General features: G+C 36.0%; 1 protein-coding gene across 2 annotated transcripts in view; it reads left to right on the top strand.

Moving 5' to 3' along the window:
• Positions 1 to 23509, top strand: part of LOC127452532 (WD repeat-containing protein 26-like) — a 54828-nt gene that overhangs the window by 6775 nt on the left and 24544 nt on the right. For both annotated transcript variants that reach the window (XR_007899283.1, XM_051718046.1), the window contains exons 2-4: positions 17661 to 17760; positions 18185 to 18241; positions 18767 to 18903. Coding sequence is in view for 1 of the 2 variants with exons in the window: in XM_051718046.1 (XP_051574006.1) it covers positions 17661 to 17760; positions 18185 to 18241; positions 18767 to 18903 (294 nt within the window). In the remaining variant the exon portion in view is untranslated. The remainder of the gene's footprint in view (positions 1 to 17660; positions 17761 to 18184; positions 18242 to 18766; positions 18904 to 23509) is intronic.

Raw genomic sequence — 23509 nt, 5'->3', positions numbered from 1 at the left:
AGCTACGAAATAAGGCATCAGAAGACTACAAAGGACAGTGCGGACTGCTGAGAGGATTATTGGTTGCCCCCTGCCCCCCCTTCAAGAACTATACACTTCCAGAGTGAGGAAAAAGGCTAGAAAAATCACTCTGGACCCCACTCACCCTGCCCACTACCTTTTTAAACTGTTGCCTTCTGGCCGACACTTCAGAGCTCTGAGCACCAGAACCGTCAGGCACAGGAACAGTTTTTTTCCCCAGGCTATCCATCTCATGAACAGTTAAAACTGCCCCTTTGAGAATAATGAATGTGCAATACACTGCTTAGTCTTTTTATATTATCCAACACATCATACCTCTTCTGCCATTACATTCCCTTGCACTGTACATAACCGATTTGTATTTAGATTTGCACTATGTATGTTTATGTATGTATGTGTGTGTGTGTGTGTGTGTGTGTGTGTGTGTGTGTATATATATATATATATATATATATATATATATATATATATATATATATATATATATTTGTCTATTGTGTATTCTATATATACTTTTTCTTTTCAATATTTATCTATTTTTTTATTCAATTTTAATTATTTTTTAAAAGTCTTTTGTATTGCTGTTTTTGTATTGTTGTGTACTGGAAGCTCCTGTCACCAAGACAAATTCCTTGTATGTGTAAGCATACTTGGCAATAAAGCTCATTCTGATTGTGATTCTGATTTAACGTAACATGAGATCGTATGAAACTCTAATGATGGCACGCAAGAGGAGCACCGCAGCTCACGCTTGACTGAGGAGAAGAAGAAAACACGTCAAGATGCACTCTAAACTTTCCAAACAGCTTCAGGTGATGTAGATCACAAAATATGAGGGAATTATAATGCAAAAATACAAAATAAGCAAATACAGAAGCATTGTCATGGTGAAATAAAGCAGAGCCAGATCTGGCATTCTGCTTAAGCAAAAACTTACATGTCAGAGCGTTTAAAAAGCAAACAACCTGGCATTATATCTTTAATGCATCCTTTATTAAAGTTCAAATAATAAGGAAGTGGGTCATAAACAAACTCCGAAAATGGCATTTCTCTGTGCAGTCAGTGCCGCTTTTATGAGTCGTGTGAATGGGGAGAGATTGAAACCTGGCAGAGGCACACTCTGGTGCGGGGACACTTGTCCCTTAAGTGCGCACGCTTGCTGCAGCTAGATTATAACATTATGGCCTGCGACGTATTGAATCATAATATAATGTGTCATGGTGTGTATCTTATTGTGAAGAAAATCGGCGATACGCAGCTTTTTTTAAGAAGAGAGAGTTTGTTTTTTTTTAGTTAAAGATGGATCGAAGTGAACATAAAGGTGAGAGAGTGGAGTCTTAGCCCCATTATACACTGCAACAAAATAAGTTTTGATGAGTCTTTTTTGGCTTGCTTTCCAAAAATAATATCTAAAAATCCTTTAAAACAAAGTACATTTACTTTAGGAGCTACACTGGCAGCCAAAAGTTTGGAATAATTTCCAGATTTTGCTCTTATGGAAAGAAATTGGTACTTTTATTCACCAAAGTGGCATTCAACTGATCACAATGTATAGTCAGGACATTAGTAACGTGAAAAATTGCTATTACAATAAAAAAAAAAAGAAAAATGTTCAGAACTAACTAAAAAGAAAACTGCTTCAAAAAGTTCCACGTGCAGCAATGACAGCTTTGCAGAGCCTTGGCATTCTAGCTGTCAGTTTGTCCAGATACTCGGGTGACATTTCACCCCACACTTGTCGGCACTTCTCACGCACCTTACAGTCTAGCTGATCCCACAAAAGCTCAATGGGGTTAAGATCCATAACACTCTTTTCCAATTATCTGTTGTCCAATGTCTGTGTTTCTTTGCCCACTCTAATGTTTTCTTTTTGTTTTTCTGTTTCAAAAGTGGCTTTTTCTTTCCAATTCTTCCTGTAAGACCTGCACCCCTGAGTCTTCTCTTTACTGTTGTACATGAAACTGGTGTTGAGCGGGTAGAATTCAATGAAGCTGTCAGCTGAGGACATGTGAGGCGTCTATTTCTCAAACTAGAGACTCTGATGTACTTATCCTCTTGTTTAGTTGTACATCTGGTCTTCCACATCTCTTTCTGTCCTTGTTAGAGCCAGTTGTCCTTTGTCTTTGAAGACTGTAGTGTACACCTTTGTATGAAATCCTCAGTATTTTGGCAATTTCAAGCATTGTATAGCCTTCATTCCTCAAAACAATGATTGACTGATGAGTTTCTAGAGAAAGCTGTTTCTTTTTTTTGCCATTTTTGACCTAATATTGACCTTAAGACACGCCAGTCTATTGCATACTGTGGCAACTCAAAAACAAACACAAAGACAATGTTAAGCTTCATTTAATGAACCAAATAGCTTTCAACTGTGTTTGATATAATGGCAAGTGATTTTCTAATACCAAATTAGCAGTTTAGCATGATTACTCAAGGATAAGGTGTTGGAGTGATGGCTGCTGGAAATGGGGCCTTTCTAGATTTGATCAAAAATGACTTTTTTCAAATAGTGATGATTCTGTTTTTTACATCAGTAATTTCCTGACTATACTTTGTGATCAGCTGAATGCCACTTTGGTGAATAAAAGTACCAATTTCCTTCTGAAACAGCAAAATCTGTACATTATTCCAAACTTTTGGCCGCCAGTGTATACTGCAGAAGAAAACGTTTTAATTGGAGAATGTTGAATACAATATTTAATATTTATATATTTTAATATATCTTAAAAATAGTCTACTTAAAACAAGATACATTTACCTGAGAAGCAACATATAAGATATTTAGACTTGCTATTAGAGAATATATCTTGTATTTGAGTATATTTTTTTTCTTTACTGCACTGGCAGAAGTACTAACAAGTGAAAAAATAGACATATACAAAATACACTTATATTCAAGATACATTCTCTGAAAGCAAGTCTGAATACCTAATATGTTACTTCTCAAGTATATGTATCTTGTTTGAAGGATTTTTAGATACAGTTGAAGTCAGAAGTTTAAATACACCTTAGCCACCTTAATTAATTAATTATAATTATAAATTAGCCAATATGTAGTAAACATTCCCTGTCTTAAGTCAGTTAGGATCACTCATTTTAAGAATGTGAAATATCAGAATAATAGTAGAGAGAATGATTTATTTCAGCTTTTATTTCTTTCATCACATTCCCAGTGGGTCAGAAGTTTACATACACTTTGTTAGTATTTGGTAGCATTGCCTTTAAATTCTTTAACTTGGGTCAAGTGTTTTGGGTAGCGTTCCACAAGCTTCTCACAATAAGTTGCTGGAATTTTGGCCCATTCCTCCAGACAGAACTGGTGTAACTGAGTCAGGTTTGTAGGCCTCCTTGCTCGCACATGCTTTTTCAGTTCTGCCCAAAAATTTTCTATCGGATTGAGGTCAGTGCTTTGTGATGGCTACTCCAATACCTTGACTTTGTTGTCCTTAAGCCATTTTGCCTCAACTTTGGAGGTATGCTTGGGGTCATTGTCCATTTGGAAGACCCATTTGCGACCGAGTTTTAACTTCATGGCTGATGTCTTGAGATGTTGCTTCAATATATCCACATAATTTTCCTTCCTCATGATGCCATATATTTTGTGAAGTGCACCAGTACCTCCTGCAGCAAAACACCCCCACAACATGATGCTGCCACCCCCATGCTTCACGGTTGGGATGGTGTTCTTCTGCTTGCAAGCCTCACCCTTTTTCCTCCAAACATAACAATGAACATTATGGCCAAAAAGTTAAATTTTCGTTTCATCAGATCAGTGGATATTTCTCCAAAAAGTAAGATCTTTGTCCCCATGTGCACTTGCAAACTGTAGTCTGGATTTTTTATGGTGGTTTTGGAGCATTGGCTTCTTCCTTGCTGAGCAGCATTTCAGGTTATGATGATATAGGACTTGTTTTACTGTGGATATAGATACTTGTCTACCTGTTTCCTCCAGCATCTTCACAAGGTCCTTTGCTGTTGTTCTGGGATTGAATTGCACTTTTGCACCAAACTGTGTTAATCTCTAGGAGACAGAATGCGTCTCCTTCCTGAGTGGTATGATGGCTGCATGGTCCCGTGGTGTTTATACTTGCATCCTATTCTTTGTACAGTTGAATGTGGTACCTTCAGGCATTTGGAAATTGCTCCCAAGGATAAACCAGACTTGTGGAGGTACACAATTTTTTTTTTTTCTGAGGTCTTGGCTGATTTCTTTTGATTTTCCCATGATGTCAAGTAGGGATGTGTGAGACTAGTCAACTAAACGGTTCTGATGCTGCTAGTTGACACTGGAATTACTAGTCGGTTAATATTTCCCCTCATTAAACTGATCATAGTTTTTTTTTTTTTACAGAGACTGCACTTAAATTACTATCATATTAATGTTACATATTTTAAATAGAATTAATAATACAAATATTATTTAAAAAAGAGGATTTCTGGAGCAGATACAGAGTTTAATTTCACCTCAGGTTGCACGTGCTTCTTCCCTCTCACACTCGCAGCGTGTGCAGGAAAATGTCCTCTCGCTAGACAAGCAAACTCAGCAAAGTAGTAATGAAATCACTTCGGTGGTGCGGGAATCGGCTTTCCAAACGTTTGAAAGTCCCGATGGATGTTTTCACTTCTTTACATCTGTGGATGCTTGTACGTTATTTTTCCACTGAGCGGGCTTTTTCAAGCGCAGGATAGATGCCTCAGGTGAGTCAAGTCCCGTCTTTCACCGGACCATGTCGACGTGTTAATTTTACTCATCAAAAAATTATGCTTTTGAGTAAGTAGCCTAGAAAATAACTGTTTTAGGCTAGGTATGCCATTTTTTTAATCTGCTGATTAAGAAGGCTATTTTCAACAAGGTGCCGACTGCTGAACATGTTAAACTATCTTTTATTCTGTGTACAAGTCATGTTTAGAATACATTAGGTTTATTGTAGGCTACATCACAGGCCTATTTTTTCTATCTTATAGCTACTTTTTTTTTTTTTTTACATTGTAACTGTTATTGGTTGACGTTCTTTACCGAACAGCTGTCATATTAGAAGATCAATGGTTAATGCACGACTGCATGTTGGTGAAATACGTGCAACTTTTCAGTGCAGTTTTTCCTCTCTCATAGATTTGGCTTAGTCTACCTGTTAATTATTTTCAACAATGTCTTGACTGTTTTAATATGTTAAGTAACTTTTACTTGGTGATTTCCGTTTAGAACAGGCTTTTAGGGTTGTTCCATTGATCCTGCACTATTTATTCAGTTGTTTTCAATAAATATGTCTATTAAATATTCACTAATGTTGATTCAGTGAATGCGTGTCATGTTCTATATTTAATGTACAATGATCGTAATCAGCACGTCGCAGATAAATGCCCCTTTTCAGTGGAATTTGGCATCGGATTTGGAATAGGTTAAGTATTTTAAATGGGTTGCATAAACACACTTTTTTTTTTTTTTTACTGTTTTCTGAAGGTTGGTTTCTCTTCATACTAGTCGGTTACAAAACTTCCATTTAAACGACAGTCAAATTAGTCGTAGCGCACATGAGTTTGAAAGTAGGCCTTAAAATACATCCACAGGTACACCTCCAATTAAGTGCACCTCCTATCAGAAGCTAACTGTTTAACTGTCTAAAGGCTTGACATCATTTTCTGGAATTTTCCAAGCTGCTTAAAGGCACAGATAACTTGGTGTGTGTAAACTTCTGACCCACTAGAATTGTGATATAGTCAATATAAAGTGAAACAATCTGTCTGTAAACAACTGTTGGAAAAATTACTCGTGTCATGCACAAAGTAGATGTCCTAAACGACTTGCCAAAACTATAGTTTACTAATGTGAAATCTGTGGAGTGGTTAAAAAATTAGTTTTAATGACTTCAACCTAAGTGTATGTAAACTTCTGACTTCAACTGTATACCAAATATCAACTACATTAGAACAATAAAAATGCAATTAAAAAAGGTGTTCTACCTTTCTCTTGGATGATAGGCTGAACATCAGTGTTTCAAAATACCATGATAATAAATGGACCTATTTGACCCCAAAAAATCAATCAATCAATCTGTTGATGCATTTAAAATAAATACAGAACTGAACAGGGCACCGAAATTTAAACATAGGCCTCACCATGTTTAAATGAAAAGCCCCCTCCCCCCAGAAAATGCAGACTGTAAATAATAAAAAATAGTCTAGATATTTCACAGACAAAAACGGCGTAATCATAAATGCATCAACATATCTCCAACAGAAGGAGACGTGAGTGAAGCCTGTTGACACCTGCTGCAGAAAACACTCTCTTGGCTGGGACAGACTCGGAAGGAACAGCATGAGAGACTCATTCATCCACCATTGTAGAGGGTTCTGGTCCAGGTCCATGCAGTGATCTTTGTCATATAATTCCAGCTCTGTAGGTCGGCTAAGCATGTTTGAGTAGTATTCCTTGTCAATAATGCAATTGATGGCCATTATCGCTTTTCTGTTTTCTCTTCTTCAACGCCAGATGAAGATTCTACCCCTGACTTGAGCTCACATCCTCGACATTCTGAGCATTATTGACATTATTTTGCAAATGTTGCATTGTACTACACCAGTTCTCACTTTTGTGAAACTTGTCCAGGCAGCGCTTGTTATCTGCAACGTGACTCGTGCTAACAGTTTAATGCCTGCTGCAAATATGAGGTAAACCGTCAGATTTATAAAAATAATGTTTATACTATAATTTTATACTAATTGTAATAGTATTTTTGATTAGAAATTTTTTTAAACCACAATAATTCAAATATTAACATGCTGTCTTAAAGTTTTTAAAAGTAAAAACCTTTTAATAATTTTTTTTATTGTTTAAAAATTACTAGTCGAAGTCACTAATCGATCAGTCAGTCAGTTGTTGAAAGACTAATCGACGAGACAACAATTCTTGCACATCCCTACGTGTGACAAATACACTCCATAACCTCTCAAATACAAATTTGGATTATTCATAATAACAGGAACATTCATCACAGCAGAGGATTTAGACATCCGACAGTGAACAAAATGGTGTCAGTAGTGATTTTATGTGGTCATAGTGTTGTCTGTGTCAGTGCTTTTGTGCTTTTATGATGGTTTCAGTGGTGTTTTTTCATGATGCTGTCAGTTGTGGTTTAATTATGATGAAGAGGTATTTTTGTGACTGTGATTGTAGGGCTGATAGTATGGCTGAACGACAGTGCAAGACAATCTTGATATTTACTGTGAAAAAAGTCCTCTACTGATGATAAAACTTTGAGAAATTGTCAATATTTAGCCTATGTTCTACATTTAGACCAGGAGTGCTCATTACGTCGATCGTGATAGGTAAAATCTTATAGATTGACTTCTTATTCCTCACTTCTGTAGCCACGTGCTGTTTGACTAACAGGCAGCCTATGCACGCTTTACATATGGGTGGGCTCCAAGAGCGCTCGCGTTAAAGCTTAAAAGACACTGAACGCTTGGCGTCTGCGTTCAGTCAAATGCCACCTTTCAAACTATACTTAATTTGTCTTTGCATGCATACACAGGCGTATGGTGCATGCATGCTACGACAGCTATGAGATACTGGACTATTTCTCTTCAGGAATTTAGACCCATAAAGATGTCTTTATAGTCCTTCAGACTGGAGTTATACAAATGCAGGTATCTCCTGACCTCCTCACACATGCGCTCTTGACGTGCAAATCCACTATTGTTTCCACCTTCATCTCCAGTTGTTTAGTGGTGATTACATCATCTTCTAGCGCTTTCTTGTGACAACAATGACTCAACTGTGAGTGTTGCCACCTTGTGAACCCACTTATTAGTGCAAATAACTCCAGGTGCATGCGCATTCTGCGGGTTCAGAGAACGCATGGTTAGAAAAGTCTGGCTGCACGCTTTTAGTACTCGAGCACTCTGCTAATGACAAAATTTGTCACGTGTCCTGTGTCTGACCAAAGTTTATTTTGAGCTTTAATGTGGATATGCGCCTATACATTCAGATATGCTCAAAAAATTCACCAAAATATCCGTCTTGGCGAAGTATTAATGAAAACACAGTCAGATATGTCTAAAGTGAACAAACAGTGGGACAAAAAATGGATTTATAATAATAATAATAATAATACCTTTTATTTATAGGCGCCTTTCAAGACACTCAAGGACACCTTACAACATAGAGGCAAATCAATAAAATACAAAGCAAACATATAAACATAAAAAACACAAACATACAATTATATAAAAAAATCAATCAATCAAATCAATAAAAGCTATTCTAAACAAATAAGTTTTAATCTGAGTTTTAAACTGGGAAATAGAATCCAACTGGTGAATATGCAGTGGTAAAAATTCCATAATTTCGGCGCAGAACAACTAAAGGCCCTAGCACCAAAATAATTAAAAATTTGGAAAAGTCAGTAAGTCTGCAGAAGATGATCTTAAAGAACGTGAAGGAATGTATAGTTGAAGAAGGTCTGACAGATAAAGAGGAGCCAAATTATGAAGAGCTTTGTAGGTGAGCAACAGTTTTGTAATGGACATGATAACGAACAGGAAGCCAGTGTAGTTGAAAAAGAATAGGTGTAATATGGTCAGAAGTATGTGTACGGCTAACAGTCCTTGCAGCTGAGTTCTGAATTAACTGCAGTCGGTGAATTTGTTTTCAGGAACACCAAATAAAAGAGAATTACAGTAATCAATCCTTGATGTTACTAGAGCATGAATAAGGACTTCAGTACTGTGTTGAGAAAGTGAAGAACGGAGTGTAGCAATATTACGTAAATGAAAAAATGCAATACGTGAAATATTATTAATATGAGAGCCAAAAGAAAGCAAACCATCAAATATAACACCAAGGCTTTTCACTTGGGTGGAAATACTAACTGGGCAATTGTCAATAAGCAGATTAAAAGATGGTGTTGTAGATAAGGTAGACCTAGACCCAATAAGAAGAACTTCACTTTTGTTAGTATTAAGCTTTAAGAAATTATTAGTGATCCATATGTTAAAATCCTGCAAACATTTAGTAAGTTCAAAAGGGAGAGAGGAAATACTTGGTTTTGTAAATATGTACAACTGTGTATCATCTGCGTAAAAATGGAAATGAATGCCATAAGTGCGAAAAATATTACCAAGAGGTAAAATATAAATGATAAATAAAAGCGGACCCAACACTGACCCCTGTGGAACACCGTGAGTAACTGATACTGGCTCTGATTGAACATTCTTAATCTGTACAAACTGTTTTCTGTCATTTAAATAGGATGAAAACCAAAGCAGTGCATTATCAGATACCCCAATACAAGCCAATCGATCTAATAATACTGAATGACTAATGGTATCAAAGGCAGCACTAATATCTAGAAGAATAAAAATAGATAGGAGGCCAGAGTCCGCTGCAAGGAGAAGATCATTTGTGATTTTAACAAGAGCTGTTTCAGTACTATGTTTAGATCTAAAGCCCGACTGAAAAGGTTCGTAAAGGTCATTACTTTGCAAATGTGATTCAAGTTGGGTTGCTACTGTTCTTTCAAGAATTATTCAAATAAAAGGAAGATTGGAAATGGGCCGATAATTATTTAGATCACTAGGATCAACATCAGAATTTTTAAAAATTGGAGTGATAGAAGCCAATTTTAATGATGAAGGAACAGTAGCAGTAGATAGTGAAGAATTTATTATAGCTGTAATAATAGGAGAAATTGAATGAATACAAGATTTAACCAAAACAATGGGTAAAGGGTCGAGTGGACAAGTAGAGGACTTAGACTTTATAATCAGTTTAGTAATATAATCCACTGAAGGAAGCTCAAAATTAGAGTATTTGCGGACCAACAGATCTGATTTTTTCCATTTTGATAACCACTAGACATAGAAACAGAGTTAAGTAAGTCTTGGTGTATACTGTCAATTTTAGATCTAAAAATTTCATAAAAAGATGCACATTGATTGGGAGAAAAAGAAACAGTATCAAGAGGCTTCAACAGTTTGTTAACAGTGCTAAACAAAATCTTTGTATTACTTTGTCCAGAGCCAATGATATTTGCATAAAAGGATGATTTAGCTGTATTAAGTGTAGCCTTATATGAAACCAGATGCTCAGAGTACATCTGTTTATGCACTGCAAGACCAGTTCTTTGCACAGACCAGTCTCTCCAGTCGACGACCTATGGCCTTTTGGTGGCGAAGTTCAGGAGTATATGAGGAAGAATGAACAAATGATACAACACGGGTTTTCACAGGAGCCACAATGTCAAGTATTTGAGAAAAACTGTCATTTTTAGAAATTTACCAAATCTGATGTGGAAGAGTTAAAACAGCACTGATTTACAGAGCAGTCAATCATTCCATCCAAAACAATAAGGTCTATATTTGTAATATTACGAAATGATACACAGCATTGTGATATAACCTTTGCTAAGGGAACAGAAACATTAAAAAATACAGGCTTGTGATCTGAAATAGGAAATTCAGTAGAAGTAAAATGAAAAGGCATGACACCAGAACAACATACTAAATCTAAAATATGACCTTAGTTATGTGTTTGGAAAATTAACAAACTGAGCAAGGTCAGCACTATCCAAAACTGATTTGAAATCATTATATTGAGTGCTAGTAGTATTATCATAATGAATATTAAAATCTCCCATTTTAATAATATTCAGAGACAAGGTACATAAGTGTGTTAAAATAGTAGAAAATTATTTTGAAAAAGGTAGATAAAGTAGATGACTTAGGTGGTCTATAAATCATTACAACAACAGTAGGAGTTGAACCGTTAAGTTGTACTGCCAAAATTTCAAAAAATGATCGGACAGATTTTATAACTGTCATGATAAATAAGTGCAAGGCCACCCCCTTTACCAAAGCAATGAGGTTTACATATGTAGGCATATCCAGGTGGTGTTGTTTGATTTAAATGAAGAAAGTCATTAGGCTTTTGCCAAGTCTCAGTGGGACACACAAAATCAAGATTTTGGTCTACGATGAGTCCATGAATAAGAAAAGACTTATTATTAAGTGACCGAACATTAAAAAGAGAAAAACTGAGTACGGGAGACCTGGGCAAAGGAGTCAACACTTCATAATCTACAAACTTCCCAGCGTTTTTAGATAGTCTTGGGTTGGTAGACCAGAAAGACAGAATTTGTCCAGGTTTAGCAGTACTGATCCAGATATTCCGACGAGATCCACGGTGAATGTATTTCGGTTGTCATAATAAATCCAGGTGATGAAGCAAAGACAGTGGAGGGTTGTTTAAGGGCCTGAGTTTGTAGAGCTCTGCCGCCGTATACGTCAAACGTGGAGTGGCGTTGATCAGAGTAAATGACAGAATAATCCATAACAGCAGCTCGAGGAACCACATGGCGTAATCTCTTAATGCTAGGACAGGCAAACCAAACGGCGATGGAAGTCGAGCCCGCAAGTGAATCAGCAGCAGTAGATATCAAACAGCAGCCACAAAATTCCAAGGTCCAGGGTGTACATTTAATAGAGAAGCAGAAACTAAATACAATTTCCAAACATTAAAATATTCAGATGTAAAAAAGAAAAGAAAAGTAAAGAAAAAGATAAATCGGTGAGTAGCGGCAGCCAAAACGCACCAGCGTTCACTCAACCGGAACCGGTTTGGCTTTGTCAAACCATTTTGGCTTTGAAACCTTTGAAAAATAAAACCGTTTTACTAGCATCTTTGTTTCATCATTAAAGGGACATGTTAAAGATTTATTTGTGATACTGGTCAAGCTAAATGCCCCAAAAAATTCAGATGTCCATCCAGTTAAATGGGCGTGGTCAGGGTGGAAAAAACAGGGTGGATATTCAGTGGATAAATTAACCACTACATGCTCTGTGAATGATAGCAAACATTTTTGTGAACTTATCTTGATTATTTAATTTCTGTTAATATAAATCTATTGGAATTTTAAAATACATACATTTTCCCTATATCTTCATTGTCATGTCATGCATGACCACATATGACTAATGCCACAAATTGAAAACATAAATAAAATGAAAGAGTTATGTATGTCAGATAACTCTAAAGATTTTTAGAGTTCTAAATATTTTGCTGAATGACTGATGTCACCTGCAGTGCTAAATCAGATGATTTAGCACTTATATTTGTCAAAAATGCGTGCATCTCTGGGAATATGAGGAAATGAGACAATATTTGAAAATGTTTTCAATTCTTTAAAATGTAACTTTTAGGCACACAGGAGTGTGTAACATTAACATTTGTCATAATTAGGCTATTTTTACCAAGCATATTAAAACTGTAATTGGGAGAAATTAAACAATATAAATACCACAACTTGTACTGGGGACTTAAATGTCACCGAATTGTAGGAATGGCCTTTGAATCAAAATGTCGGACTTGATGTGTACATGTAACCTAATAGACCTGCCGCTGTCTAGTATGTCATTTTAATCAAACAACAATAACAAAAAATGATACAACCTCTCACTGATCTTGGCTGCATAACTTTAGTAGCTTTAAAAAAAATTAGTGTATTATAACCTTGTTCGACCCTGTGGCCTCATACAAGGACTTTTGCTATTTTGGATTTGCTATACGCAATGCATAATTTAAATTCATTTAAACCCATTGCATATGTTCAGGACACTCTAAGGAGTCATTTAAAGGTTAAACTTCTGACGCATGTAGTCACGTGACCAAACACCATGGCGTCAATTTCCGTGAACTGCTTCTATGGGTGCAGTACAACAAAAGTGCCTCTGGTAAGAAACCTCTTCAGATTTTTTTAAAACCTGTTTGGTTGTAAAGAAAAGCATCTCTAGTTTCGTCTGATATGCTGCTTTAAATATTTTGTTAATTTTTCATACTTTGGCGCGCTGATAAACATGAAATACTCGGATGAGTGCTGTGGAGCAGTTTTCTGACAGACATTCCAAAAACTTGTTCATTATTTTAAATAGCTTTTCACAGTAACAAATCCAGGGCTCGACATTAAGCTTGTCCGGGAGAAGCGGATTTTTGAAGGGGCAAGTGAAAGAGAATTTTACTTGCCCACCCGGACAAGCAGACTGATTAAAACATCAATAACGAAAAATAACCAGCTAGATTTGTGATAGCCTAGGCCTGTGTCACTTATTAGAAAGTTCATATTCTTATTCTGCTGTTGAAAGTAATTTTATAATTCACTACTGATCTAGTAACAGCTGCGCCCTGTTTGATTGACAGGCGACGTATGTGTGTGTTCCGAAAATGCTCACGCTAATGCGCACCTGAATAGTCAAATACATTTCAAAATTCCACCAGAATGCCCGTCTTTGTGAGGTATTCATGTAAACACACAGAGTGATGTCTAATGTGAACGTAAACAGTGGAGAAAAAAGTAGATTTGTATTAAAATGTTGGACTTATACGTTTAAATGTAAGCTAATAGACCTGCTGCCGTCTAGTGTGTCATTATAATAATCAAACAGAACAAGAAAACACTCACCGCTCTTGACTGGGTAACTTTAGTAGCTTTAAAAAGTATTCATGTATTATAATCATACAGTGAAGACCAGTAGTAGTTTTATGTTGCACTTCATTTTCAATGTTTAGTTGAATACTTGATGGCCTACTGCTGTTAAAAAAAAAGATTTTTTTAATCTATTTCTATTCATTGCTGTTTTTTACTATTATTTTATTACTGTTCGTTTACTAGTCTTGAATAATAAGAACTTGAAACCATTCTTTCATAATTAATATATTAGTGTTATTATTTGTTGTGGTTTTAAAGCTGGTATTGAGAATGGTCAAATTTCACTACAGACTACTGAAATTTTGGTATTGTGGTAATGGCCTTTATTGTACATGGTAGATCTTGCTTCAATAACATGATGAAAAGTAGATCTCATTCCATAGAAGTGTGAGCACCCCTGCTGTAAATGATGGCAATGGAGGCTTTCCTTTATTTGACTATCATATGTGACATAAAATAATTATCATATGACAATAGCCTCCTCCCTTACCCAGTGCAGTTTACATTTCTGTTTCAGAGACTTGATTACAAAGGTACACTATTAGGTTGGGCATCAGTAATAATTTTAGAAAAATATACAACATAAACTTTGACATGTTACTTGAGCATGTACTTCAATGTCCTTTTTTCTCTCCAGACAAGTAACTTTTTTACTCAGACAAGTGAATGACCAATTTACTTGTCCAAAGGACGAGCACATGACAATGCTTAATGTTGAGCCCTGAAATCTGTGGGTCATTTCACTTCATTTTAATATACATTTTGTTATATTTTATTTTGTTATCACTGTACAATACGGTTCTAGTCATTACATTAGTAAATACATTCCTGTATATTTACTATACATTTTCACATTGAGAATAAATGTATCATCCAAAAGCTGAAAAATGTTGCTTTCAGAGGCTTTATATGGAGCTAGGATTAAAATAAGGTGCATTTCAAACTGTTCTGAGACCAGTGCAGACAGACAGCACACTGGAGGTTAAGTCATTCACTAAATAGGGAGCAAGGGTGCATCCTATAGCTTCACTCCTAAATTCACTCCTAAAATCTGACCAAAAGTTCAGTTTCAGGCTGCAGATGATGTTTGGATCACTCAACATGTTTGGCAGACATGGGACAATGATAATCAGTACGTAGATTCAGAATTTTATAAAATATAAATATCTGACTTTCTATAGCTTGGTATTATTTAAAATTTCACAACTTAGTCCCGCTGTCCACATATGTGGACATACGTTTCTAGGAAAACTATTTGCTCTAGAATTATTATTATTATTATTATTATTATTACTTGTTTATTAGGGGCTACTAGTTACAAATCAAAAAGGGAAATGGAAAATGTACACAGCAGTCACGCTCAGGTCACGCAGAGGATAATCAAACAGTGAAGACCAGTTGCTAGTAGTTTCATTTCACATTTAATTTCATTCTGAATATTTACTTGAATACTTGTTAGGCCTACTGCTGTTATTATTATTATTTTTTAAGTTGTTGTAAAGTACTGTTTTAATGATTTGTATTTTTTTATTCATTCATTTTCTATTATTATTTTTTCTATTCATTGTTTTTTTTATTTTTTATTACAGCCAGTTTACTTGTCTTGAATAATTACTTGAGAACTTGAAACAATGCTTGCATAATTAACAAATTAATATAATTATTTGTTGTGGTATCATAAAATTTCACTACCGACTGCTGAAATGTTGGTATTGTGACTATGTATGTATGTATGGTGTTAGATCAATAACATTATGGAAAAGTAGATCTCATTCCTTAGAAGCGTGAGACAATGCAATACAGCTATTGACTGAACACAACAACTCCGACATGAACTCCATTGCTGTTTATTTATGTACTATTTAGTTAAACGTGTTTTCATGATCCATAGCATGGTCAAGTCCACAAATGTTTTGACACAGGAAAGTTTTTCAGTGGATGTAATAACTATGTCATGTACGGGTTACGTAGCTGACACGCATCAGAGCAAAACCAGAAAGAAGAACATTGCTGGAAATGTAAAAATGAATGACCATGATGAGTCAAAAGTCTGTTAAAGATGATGAAATTATGGCAAAAAGAGGTTAAACACCTTATACAGGATTAAATCCTAAACTGAGTATACCTCTTGAACTTTAAATTAAAAGGTAGCTTACCCTTTGGAATTTACTTTTAAACAAACAAGTTCTTTTTTACATTTATTCTTGAGGTCTAATAAACATGTGGAATGCATTTCCTTCCACATTAATGGTATGAAATGTATATCATGATAAATATTGACATGAAAAAAAAAATTGCGATAATATTTTTGGCCATATCGCCCAGCCCTACTGCATTGCAACATTGTTTTCTACTGAATGTAACAGGGATGGGCAAGAGTACTCAAGTACTCGGATGTGGCAGCAATGATCGATCATGAAAACGATGATCGATGGTGATCATGCATGATGTGACTTTTCACTTAATTTGAAATTCAGTGACAATTACCTGACAACTAAACACACGTGTCAAAGTGGCAGCTTATTTTTAATTTTGAGATTGATTATGTTGTGATTTTGAGGGGTACATTGATTATCAGAGACGTCTCATAGCAACCAAACTGATATACGACGCTGCAATGCTATCGTTACAATAATCAAAAGAGAGTGTAATTAACTGTGTTTTGAACACCTGTCTCTGCAAAACGTTTGCTAAACATGTTTTATTATCATTTAATGTAAGAACTTTGACTCATTAATGGATATTATTTAATAAAAGTGAACGTTTATCACTGACTGTAAACCTCCCTGCCCTGGGTGCCGACATGTTTGCGTGAAGTAACACACACCTGCATCTCGACGAAATGGGAGTTCCGCACGAGTTTCCAAGTTAGAAGACTGACATAAATTGTCATTCCGTTGCACTTTCCCCAGTTGAAAGGTGGAAATTCTGACTCTCCAAGTTGAATGGAATGCTACATGAATCATCACAGCAACAACAATACGGAGCATCGCGGCTTTCCCCACAGGAGCGAACACTCGGCACACACCAGACGTGTGGCAGTGGACTCAACGTGCTGCGAGTGTCTCAAACAGCTAGACAGAGCGCAGCTAAATGGAACAGAATGCAGCGTCTTCAAAACTTAACTTCAACTTAACACGCATATTAAAAACACGATGGTTATGGCGTCTCCAGTTAAGCCAACTGTGATTTGAAAATAGACGGTTCAGACAGTCACTAAAAAAACTGGTGGGCGTTTACTAAGATTACTACGGTAACCTGAAGGAAGAACAGACAGACGCGCATTGTGCACATTCTTTCATTGAGTTGGGCAGTGAATCTTCACGTAATGACAAAATATGATGCATTATATTTTGATTATGCAATCTTTTGTACATTTTGTAACAGATTATTTTATAACAGCCTATAATAATGAATAGACGATAGACTGGAACAACAAGATGCAATTCAGCAGCCAAAGACGTTTGTCAGACATGTTATTATATTTACAGTTATGTACATGGAATAATTAGACCGAGTACTCGAGTAGACAAAATGACCAAAATGCCCATCCCTAGAATGTAAACAGTCAGCTGGAGCTGATATACAAACATAGAGAGTTTCCATTGTATAGACTGCAGCAAATGAATGCTTTTAATACTATTTAAGCCTCTGTCAATAATACAATACTGCAGTCTCTTTACAGTGCACTACTATTTCAGGAAATGGTCTACAGCCTAATGTAATGTGTATTAATGTATTGTAATGTTCATTTAATAGTTAACCGTAGAAAAACAAGGTATAAAAACTTTTCTTACAGAACACCTTGTTATCATAATCATAATATTTGGGCTGTCAACCCTCTTGCTCTTTTGTGTGTGTGTGTCTCTGTGCGTAGAAAAACTGTTAATTGTTTATTTTATTTTTTTTGCTCCACAATTTATAGTAAATTGGGTGGTAGAAGAAATGACACATTCAGGAGTTTATTTGTTAACTAATGTGTTCCTCAAACACTGACTTGTCGCTAGGAGATTGAAACCTTTTGTAAGTGTATGTGTGTGTATGATGGAAAGAGTATAATGTTTTTAATCAATTCTTATACTTTAATCCTGAGCATTAGAAAGGAATGTTGATCTATTTATGTTAACCATTAACACATTGTCATTGGTGTTGTTGCAGTCAAACTGTGGACCTGTTGATGCAGGAGTCAGGCTGTAGACTTGAACATCCAGCTGCTACCAAGTTCCGGAATCATGTGATGGAGGGAGAGTGGGAAAAGGTGAGAGAGAGTCTTTATGTGGCTAGTTGAGTAACATTTGTGATATATACATATAAGTATGCTATACTTATTGCTGCTACACTACAAAATAGTTTACAGTCTACAGCTCATTTTCTGTGTATTTATTGTCATGCTCTCTGTTGTGTATTGTACTTTATGTAGTCTTGCGTACTGTTCTGTGTTACACCACGGTCCTGGAGTAACGACATTTCATTCCAATGTGTATAAGCTATATAGAGGAATGACAATAAAAATCCACTTGACTTGATTTCCAGACCTTCCTGCTTTGTCCTGGCTCTTATTTTAGCACTTGCATGAGTTGTGTATTTATAAACTTTGTCCTTATGTTTGTAATGGTCATAGGGGTCACAACAAACCAAACAAGCAACAGAACTTGTTGATCTGTCTCTTTTTTTTATAACAGGCTGAGAGTGACCTCAACGAGCTGAAGACACTGATGCATTCACCCAGCGCTGTTGTGGTAAGAGTCCAGGGTCCACTAAACATCCCCCATCAGTTTGACCCCATTTACACTTAGTATTAACATCCATCTTGAGTGATGCAGTCACAAGTGGACAGCGTGATATACAGATAAACGAGGTCCAAAATGCCTTGTGTTCCTATCACTCAACCTACATTTGAAAGTAGTCAAAATGCATGTGACCACATTGTATTTGTAGTGTAAACATTAATGCATCCCAGACAACAGCAATGGACCACATACTCACCTGTCAATCAAACCACTGCATGAAAACAAGGGTTTTAAACTTCAAAAGACTTCAAAATTTATTTAGTTTTTTTTTAATGGCCCAATAAAATAAATACCTTACATTATTGTAGATTGAGTGTGTTGCACATTTTTTCCTTATCATTATAATGTTGATTACAACCCCATCCGACCCTCCCCTTTGAAATCCAATCACAAGTGGTCACAGGAGATACATTTGAGATGCATGTTAATACCAAGTGGTCTTTGAATGTTTTATTTATTTATTAATTTTTTCAGCGGATGAAGTTTTTGCTCCTGCAGCAGAAGTATCTGGAGTATCTAGAGGATGGGAAGGTTCTGGAAGCTCTGCATGTGCTCAGAGCTGAGCTCACCCCACTGAAGTACAACACTGAACGCATCCACGTGCTCAGCGGGTAACACACTTCCCTCCTTTTACAACTTCACAACATAATTTCTCTCATTTGAATGAAATTAGGAGAAAGAAGTCACTTCAACTTCGTATTTTGAAGTGACATGTTAATTTTAAGGGGGTCATATGAAAAATCTATCATTTAACATTTCCATTCATCTCAATGGCAGACGCTCGGCTGGCACATGCGGCCCCTGAAGCTAACTAAAGGCTCAGTCACATTTCCTTCCTTTTGCAGTGCAGCTATGTACGAAGCTCTGCCCACACAGAGGGCTTTGCCAAAACAAGAAACTTCATATTGGTCAACGCTGGGTAGGACTGACTGGGTAAAAATATTGATTTTTCGAAGCATCGCGATCTTTGTTTGAACAATCTCGATATCGATTCTTATCCCAAGATCGATCTTTTACTCTATGCGGAAATCCTCTATAATGCAAGTAAATCACTCACATGTGCGACCAAATTTCACACTATGTGACTACAAATGTCTGTGATTAGTAGGGATGCACTGATCTGATACCTGGATCGGTATCGGCTCCGATACTGAAGCTTTTAGACGGATCGGGTATTGGTCCGACTAGCCCGATCCAAATCGGATACTGTGTGTTAGTCATGTTCGTTACTGTCAAGCTCCAAAAATGATAGAAAAGAACCATAAAAACACAATTAAAGTAGTTCATATGACTCGTGCATTTGATTAAAACCACGTGAAGACATGCGATTGCTCTGTGAATCACAAAAGGCTGTGTTTAATAAGTAAATATATAGTGAGCGCAGCGCAAGCATGTTAGTGAATGGTGCTGCTCTGTTGACACAAAATCACGCACAGGCTGGTGATACACTTGCGGCTATTTTTAGCCTTCACAGCGGTGCGCAATATTTGAGCACTACTCAAGAAAAGCATCTCAGATGTACAGTTGCAATCGAAATTATTCAACCCCCCCAAAGGATTTACAAAGGTAAGCATTTCTGATGACGCAGAATTTTTTAACTTTACATCTATATCAGTTGAGTGACACATTCAAAGTCCTAGTGTGAATATATAACTAATATTTCTAAATAGCAGGAATTAAAATAAATAAAATACAGCTATGTCATAATTATTCAACCCCTATTGCATGTAGCCGTTTCTTAAATATGTACGGCTACACAAGTAATTGTTTTAAAACAAAATTAAGTCATCAATCTGCATTGGCACTTATTTAAGTTTTAAAATGTAAATTTAGTGTCGTAAGCAAAAATGTATTTCAATGCAAAAAATGCAATTAAAAATAAGCTGTCTCAGAAGCTAATAGAGGAGATTATTTCATTACACAAGAAAGGTCATGGCTAAAAGTACATTTCCAAGGCACTTAAATTTCCAATAGACAAAGTTGGCAGCACCATTCATACATTTTTTAAATATGGTACAACAGCAACCTTCTTGGGGTGTGGAAGAAAGCAAAAATTCACCAAGGGAATTGTTGACTTGAATATTCAAAAAGTAATAGGAAAGACCTGTGGAGTCCTGGAAGAAGGTTTTATAGACGTATGACACTAAACTGAAAATGAGTTTTAGACCCATGGGTCAGCAGTACGTCTGGAGTAAGATGGCAAGAATGACATCCCCACAGTCAAGCATGGAGGTGGGTCAGTCCTGTTATGGGGGTGTTTTGTGGCTGCAGGAAATGGCTATCCTGACTATGTGACTGACACCATGGATTATTTCAGGTATCAGGCCATTTTGGCATGAAAAATGTGATGCCTTCAGTGTGTAAATTGAAGCTCGTGATCACTGGACTTTCCAGCAAGACAATAACACCAAGGATACATCCAAGTTGTCCAAAATCTGGTTCAGGGATAGGTCGTGACCTTAAATGGCCCTTTCAGTCCATCATTAAAATCCCATTGCAAACCTTTGTTGGGATTTCAAGGAAGCAGTGGCAGCACAGAAACCAAAGAATGTCAATGAGCTGGAAGCTTTTGCTCATGAGAAATGTGTAAAGATTCTAATAGAGAGGTGTCTGAAGCCTGAGAACACTTACCTGAAACATTTATTTGCTGTTATTAAGGATAAAAGATGCTCCACAAATGATTGACTTTGGGGGTTGAATATTTTTGCCATGACATTTGTGGATTGAATTAGTTATATTTTATTTTAATATTTGGGTAAACTGAACTCTTTGTTCTCAAAATCACTCAAATGTATATTAAAAACTTACTTTGACTGTTTACTGAGGTTTTAGATGATGTTTTAATTCACATCACCAGAATGTATTGCTGGTCAGGGGGTTGAATAATTTTGATTGCAACTGTAGATGCTCAATAGTTCGGTTCACTTATAATATGCATTTAGAACAGCACCGGAGGTGCATTTTACCAGAATTTGAATAAGAAGTGAATTAAACTACTGTGAACTTGCCTACAAACAGACACATACAGGACTTCCTGGAGAGTTCAGAATGTCAAAATAAAAGCGTGAGGGTTTAAAAAGTGCACGATTTAAATATATTACTGTTGTATTTAAAATTAAAAGTCAATAATATTAATAACAATTTATTATTATTATTGTCATCAATATTATTTGTTTACAATTTATAACAATATTTAAGTTGAATGGGTTCCAAAAAATAACTGTGTGAATGAAAAGTGGACTGATGTCTTACAACTAAATTGAACAAAAAAGAGATCTGAATCCTTTAAAGTCCAGATACAAGTTGAAACATTTTTGAAAAAAAGAACAAAAAAGGGCAAAAATAAAGCACTGGTTTCTTTTCTACTGAAGACTTGAAGACTGGAATTACTGTTAATTTTGCTGCTACATTATCCAGTATACTAGTTAATAATAAAGTGTTTCTTAATAATCTATACATTTATATTGAAATAATGTGTAGTTAGAGGTTTGTGTTTCTTTACATATTAAAGAGTACTCCCAATTAGTTCCACACAATAATGTAAAGATATTCGAAACTGATTATGCTAAAAAAAGCATCGGCTGATACAGAGATTTCTGATATCGGAAGAGAAAAAGTGGTATCGGTGCATCCCTAGTGATTAGCAAGGATATTATAGTTAACTGAAACTAAATTCCAAAAATAACCTAGGAAAACTAAATTAAAACTAAACCTAACATTTTTCCAAAAAACTCAAACTAAACTGAAACTATCATGTAATGCTTCAAAACTAACTAAAACAAAATAGAAATGATCATAAAATATTTTCCGTTTTCTTTTTTTAATACTTCTGCATGTCACAAAATCGTTTTTGTTTCTTTTAACATCTCCATCTGTTGCATTACAAACATACCATATACTGGCCATGAGTTTCATGTGTGTGTGTGCCCACATTCGGTTATGTGCTCAGTGTTTCAAGATAATTGATTAGTTTAATCACATCATCCATTGCTGTTCAAAAATAAATATAATAAAACAAAAATGATCTGGACTGGATAGGGAATAGTTTAATTTAAAGAACAATACACAGAGTTGTCCCCTGCCAAGTCATTTACTCATCTGTGTTAACTGAAATAGACATAAAACTAAAAACTAAAATATATTGATAGACTAAAATAAAAACGAAAATTAATTGAAAAACTAAACTAAAACTAAGAAACACAGTGATAAAATAACTGAAACTAAACTAAATAATAATTTGAAATTGAAACAAAAATTAAAACTAAATTAAAAACCCAAAACTATAACAACCGTGGTGATTAGCCACTGGCTAGTAAACTTTCAGATTTCACTCACCAGTGATTGAGTAGTATAGTGGCGAAGAAGTTATTAGCACTTAGATTCTTTCACTGTGTGATGAGAGTAAAAGTTTGGTTTGACTTGTTCCGTGTGTCCAAAGATGAGATTCACACAATCCATTTGTCATTGTCTCTTTTAATACCCTTTCTGTTCTTTACAGTCAGTTGTTGATTAAAAACAACAACAAAAAACATCCCTTATAATTCGAAGGGTTAAAGAGAGGGTGGAGTGGGCCTGGGTAGCTCAGCAAGTAAAGACACTGGCTACCACACCTGGAGTCACAAGTTCGAAACCAGGGCATGCTGAGTGACTCCAGTCAGGCTTCCTAAGCAACCAAATTGGCCCGGTTGCTAGGGTGGGTACAGCCACATTGGGTTAACCTCCTCGTGGTCGCTATAATGTGGTTCTCGCTCTCGGTGGGGCACGTGGTAAATTGTGTGTGGATGCGCTCAACAAGCCACGTGATAAGATGCACGGATTGACGTTCTCAGACGCGGAGGCAACTGAGATTCGTCCTCCACCACCCGGATTGAGGCGAGTCATTACACCACCACGAGGACTTAGAGCACAGTGGGAATTGGGCATTCCAAATTGGGGAGAAAAGGGGAGAAATTAGACTAACATGGACCTCAGATAAAAACAATAAAATCATAAAAAATGTATAACATGACCTCTTAAAATGATTTGCATACTGTCATGCAGCACAAGCCCTGTGCAGACGAATAACCAACGCAGTTAATTCAAAAGTTCTGTGTTTTTTCTGTTTAATTATCCTCTTTCTGACAGCTAAACAAAGTAACCTCTTTAAATATATTTACCTCTTTAATAACTGTGCTTGCAAAGCACTTTATCAATATTCTACAAACATAAACCACTAAC

The sequence above is a fragment of the Myxocyprinus asiaticus genome, chromosome 15, assembly GCF_019703515.2.
Source record: "Myxocyprinus asiaticus isolate MX2 ecotype Aquarium Trade chromosome 15, UBuf_Myxa_2, whole genome shotgun sequence".
Taxonomy (NCBI): Eukaryota; Metazoa; Chordata; class Actinopteri; order Cypriniformes; family Catostomidae; genus Myxocyprinus; species Myxocyprinus asiaticus.
The sequence above is the reverse complement of the archived record's forward strand: the minus strand, read 5'-3'. Positions and strand labels throughout refer to the sequence as shown.